The sequence below is a fragment of the Miniopterus schreibersii genome, assembly GCF_964146895.1.
Source record: "Miniopterus schreibersii genome assembly, chromosome: X".
NCBI lineage: Eukaryota > Metazoa > Chordata > Mammalia > Chiroptera > Miniopteridae > Miniopterus > Miniopterus schreibersii.
Genome location: NC_138104.1, coordinates 28,349,550 through 28,353,780, shown reverse-complemented (window position 1 = coordinate 28,353,780; position 4,231 = coordinate 28,349,550). Strand labels below are relative to the sequence as shown.

General features: G+C 47.1%; 1 protein-coding gene across 3 annotated transcripts; it reads right to left on the bottom strand.

Moving 5' to 3' along the window:
- Nucleotides 1–478: 478 nt before the first annotated feature.
- Nucleotides 479–1,996, bottom strand: LOC308551150 (protein BEX3). 3 transcript variants are annotated; one of them, XM_081125537.1, is made up of 3 exons: nucleotides 1,884–1,996; nucleotides 1,434–1,511; nucleotides 479–1,092 (listed from the first exon to the last, which is right to left on the bottom strand). In XM_081125537.1, exon 3 carries the CDS (start codon nucleotides 1,061–1,063, stop codon nucleotides 725–727), a length of 339 nt encoding a protein of 112 aa, XP_080981663.1. In that variant the 5' UTR covers nucleotides 1,064–1,092; nucleotides 1,434–1,511; nucleotides 1,884–1,996; the 3' UTR covers nucleotides 479–724. The 3 variants fall into 3 exon arrangements, with proteins under 3 accessions (XP_080981663.1, XP_080981662.1, XP_080981661.1); XM_081125536.1 differs by having other exon boundaries at nucleotides 479–1,056; nucleotides 1,884–1,994; XM_081125535.1 differs by lacking the exon at nucleotides 1,434–1,511 and having other exon boundaries at nucleotides 1,884–1,965.
- Nucleotides 1,997–4,231: the final 2,235 nt, after the last annotated feature.

Sequence of the window (4,231 nt, the reverse complement as noted above, 5' to 3'; positions counted from 1 at the left end):
GCGTAGGAAGTAGCTGAACACAGTTCTACACCTCATCTATTCCCCTCAGCAGCCTGTAAGGCAAGCATTATTCCCCATTTTACAGAAGACTGACTCTTTAAAAAAAATGTATCTGTAATAAAAGAGAGTTTATTCTTCCAGCTAAGTTCATTCTTTAAGTTTGTTGAACCAATAATTATGATGTACCTTTACTACATTCACACTCATTGAAAAAATTTCATTATTTCTAAAACTCCACATAATAAAAGGAAAAAAGTCATATATTATCCAACCACAGAGAAATGTTCCCCAATTAACACCCTGGGGGATTTGATTTCAGATTTTTTTGGGGGGGGGCTCATATATACAGGGTGGGGCAAAAGTAAGTTTACAGTTGTTCATATGGAAAATAATACAATAATAACACAAGAGTAAACCTACTTTTGCCCCACCCTGTATATATTTGTATATGTTTTTAATGAGACAATAAATGTATAGGTTGCTTTTTAATTGCTTTATTAACTTTACATTTTTCCATGCAAATTGGTGGAACTACTGTTGACAGAAACATAAGACTGTGCGCCAAGGCAATCTCCAATTAGAAGCTGGTAACACAGAACCCACTTGACACATGGAAATTACATAAGGTTCACAGCAAACGGATCAGTAAAGGCATATCAGGAAATGCAAGGAAAAAGAAAACAAGTGAGAATCACAGTATTAATCTCATGGAAAATGGCAGGAATCAAGGCATAAGGCAAAATTCATCATGATGGTCATGGTGATTAGAAAGCTCCCCCATAAGGATACGCAGACAATTCCTCAACTGCAGCTCCCTAAGTTTTCTCCTGATTTCTCTCATTTCCTCCATGAACATTTCCATATCATCTCCATCTCCGCCCATCCCATCATTGACCTCCCTATTGGGTATGGCCCATCGGAAGTTAGGGGCCAGCCGGCGAGCCTGTCCCCGTCTATTATTTCCTGCTGGCTGGTGGCCTTCGCCCCCTCCCAAAGGGCGGTCTTCCTCTCCATTCTGCATGGGTTGCTCCATTTCTTCGTTTTCGTGGTGGATATCTGCCATGATGAGATTTTTTTTTCCTGGTTGTTTTTCTTTGAACACAAGTAAGACAAAGGCAAGGAGAGACTGAATGCTTGGTGCACTGACCACTAGGACTCAGAGCCTTGATATCAAAGGTTTTTAAAATTTCTTTTTTCCCCCCCACTTTGTAGTTTTCTGCGCCCTCTAGGGGGCCTCCAATTCGAGCCCCTCCCTCCAGCTCTCTCCTTTTCCTTCCCTCCCACAAAGCCCACCATTTTTCCCTTCCCAAGATTCTTTACCAGAGCTCTGCAGACAGCAAAATGGAGGACCGGGGACGGGGACCGGGGGGTGGGGGCTTGGGGGCTGTCTCTGGGCTCTGCACCCGCCCCCCACCACTGGGCCCCGCACCCACCTGGGCCTATCCTTGCTGTCTGCTCCTCCTCCCGATTCTCGCCGCGAGCGCGCTGCTGCCACACTTGGACCCGAAGACCTGCAGAGCAGCGGGGTGCGGGAGAGGGTGGCGCTGCAGCCGAGCGCTCGGTGCCCACCCGCCGCCGCCGGCCCCTTCCCGGACTCCCCCTCCTCGGCTCGCGTCTCTCCCCCCAGTCTCTCTCCCCAACCGGCTTGCACCGTTTTCCTAAAGGAACTAGGGGTAATTTCTCATCGTTGAGTCGCTCTGCTGCCCTCGCTGGAACCCCTGCCGCCCCAGCACCCCCACCCAGGGGGTCACTGTCTAAGTTCCCAAGAATACCCGAGTGGAGAAAGCCGGCGGGGACCGCTGCACCCATCCCCGGCGCCGGCCTCCGGGTTGGGGGCGGCGGCTGTCGCCCTGGCCGCCTCGAGGGCCTCGGGCCCTTCTTACCTGCTCCGCTTTCCCTGGGCCCGATGCCAGCCCGCCGTGCGCAGGGCAGCGGGGAGCTGGTACCCAGACCAGAGTGACGACTGTACCGAAGGCTGCGTCCCTCTGCAGCTCCTGGTCACGTGAAGGCCTCGCGTCACCAAGGAGCTCGCCCCCCAACTCCCCCAGCCAGTGCAGCAGCAGCGCGGGCCCCCTCCCCCGCCGCGTGCACACGCACACACAACCCCCTCCGCCAGTTTGCGCTCCTGGGCCCCGCGTGCACCGCCCTCTCACTCATCTCTGTCCTAGCCAATCTGAGGGCCCACAAGTGGCATCACCTTCCTGAGGTTGGAATTTGCCCTTCTCTGTTTACCTAGGAGGCTCCGCAACACCCTCCAACCCTCCCATTCCAGCCCCTGGCTTTGATTTTGGCGTTTTCTGATTTCTGGCCTCTTCTTGCTGGCCACCTCCCCCCCTCCCCCAACCCACACATACGCACACCCTGCACAAGTACAGCCACCATTTCCTACCTTGTCCCCTGAATTCATACCCTTCTAGGAAATTTAGAATGGGGACTAGGGTGGGGAGGGAGCAGAGGACTTGTCAGAAAGAGAGGCAAGGAGTTAGAATGATTTGTATGTAGCCTTCCCAATAATCTCTTCATTTCCTTTTTTAAAAAGTCAGCATGCCTCAAAAAGTAAAAAATTATGAGGTTTCATTTTTGAAAGATATGCTTCATCCTGCAGAATGAAAAAGCCTCATTGTTTGATTATGTTCACCTGTAGCACACAGAAAATATTTTCTCTTGGCTCCACACACTATCAAATCACCTTTGAAATATAGTAGCTTTCTTCAAAATTTCATTTTGCAAGAAGGTGGCGCCTTCCTGAACGCAGCTGGTGTTTTCAAAATGATCTGTCAAGTAAATCTTTAGGGAGAAGTCCAGTTGTTGGACCTCGGCCATTTTATGTAAATTTATGTGATTTTAAATACCAGAGTCTTTGCGGAAAAGCCTTTTTAGTTCCTGCTTTTCCTTCCAAACCACCCCTACAAATATCTCCATAGAATGATCTCAGAGATTAAGCACATAATATGCAGAAGTCAGTCCCAAAGCCTTATGCCTTTTGATGTGAATGTTTCAAAAACATATTAAAAATAAGCAGGGGGTAAGCGAATCAACTAAACTTAAGACCGAAACTCACCTTGAGTGTAAATGTTCCTTTCTCCAACTTGAAATAACTAAAAAAAAAATTATCACAACTAGAAAACAGAGACATCTTTAGAAAAGTGGTACTATTATAAAAGAATATTTAGTAGGTGTTTCTTGTGATAAAGCAACCAAAAGAGTTGTATGCACTGAGGCAAGACAGGCCAGAAAAATGCTTACTGACTCTATGTTTGGCTCCAAACTCCTATGTAATCTCCTACCCTGCTAAACTAGCTGGGACATTGAAAAAAAGAAGAGTATGTGCCTAGTGCATATATAGTTTGAGATTTTGGAGATACAGAAAGTTTTATATATGTGTATGTATGCGTACAAACATACACACACACACACACACACACACACACACGCTTTTAGGGATATATGGTGTCAACAAAAGGTCTTTGCCACCAATCCAATGCCAACATGAACCCCCAATCTGGGCTGTGGTAAATGGCGAGACTTCATTCGGGTGAACAGTTTACAAATAAGTCCAATGCAGCCTAAAGTGGAGACCGAAAATATGCTCCTCCAAGACAAAAGGGAGGTCTACTCACATATAAATAGTGAATGCCCTGATCCCTGATTGGTCCATTTATATGCAAATGAGAAATCCAAATTTGCACAATTTGATTGAGTCAAATAGCACTGTCCTGATTGGTCATTATGATGCTGTTCTCCTTGGTTGGTAAAGATGCAAATGAAGGCATGGCTGCATAGCTCTGATTGGGTGGGGCAGGTCTCAGTCCATTGGTCAAAATATGATTCCAGGAGCTCCTTTATAAGGGTTGTGTAGCCTAGAGGGTCACAATGCAGGAGGCTTGGCAGCTCAATCTGCAGCTTTCCTTGATATACAGTGTGCCTGAGAGGCCTCTGTGAACAATGACTGCTCGACTCTGATTATGTGTTTGGACCTGGTTAACCGCGAGGAGTCCTTCTTGGTGTTTGCAATAGATATGTTAATATATAGCTCCAAAAGCTCAAATTACAAAATCACACCCAATACTTGTCTTTTTTTTTTTTGTTTAAATATATCTTTATTGATTTCAGAGAGAGGAAAGGAGAGGGAGAGAGAGAGATAGAAACATCAATGATGAGAGAGCCGTTGATCGAGCCCACAACCCGGGCCTGTGCCCTGACCGGGAATCGAACCCCAATTGCCTGGATC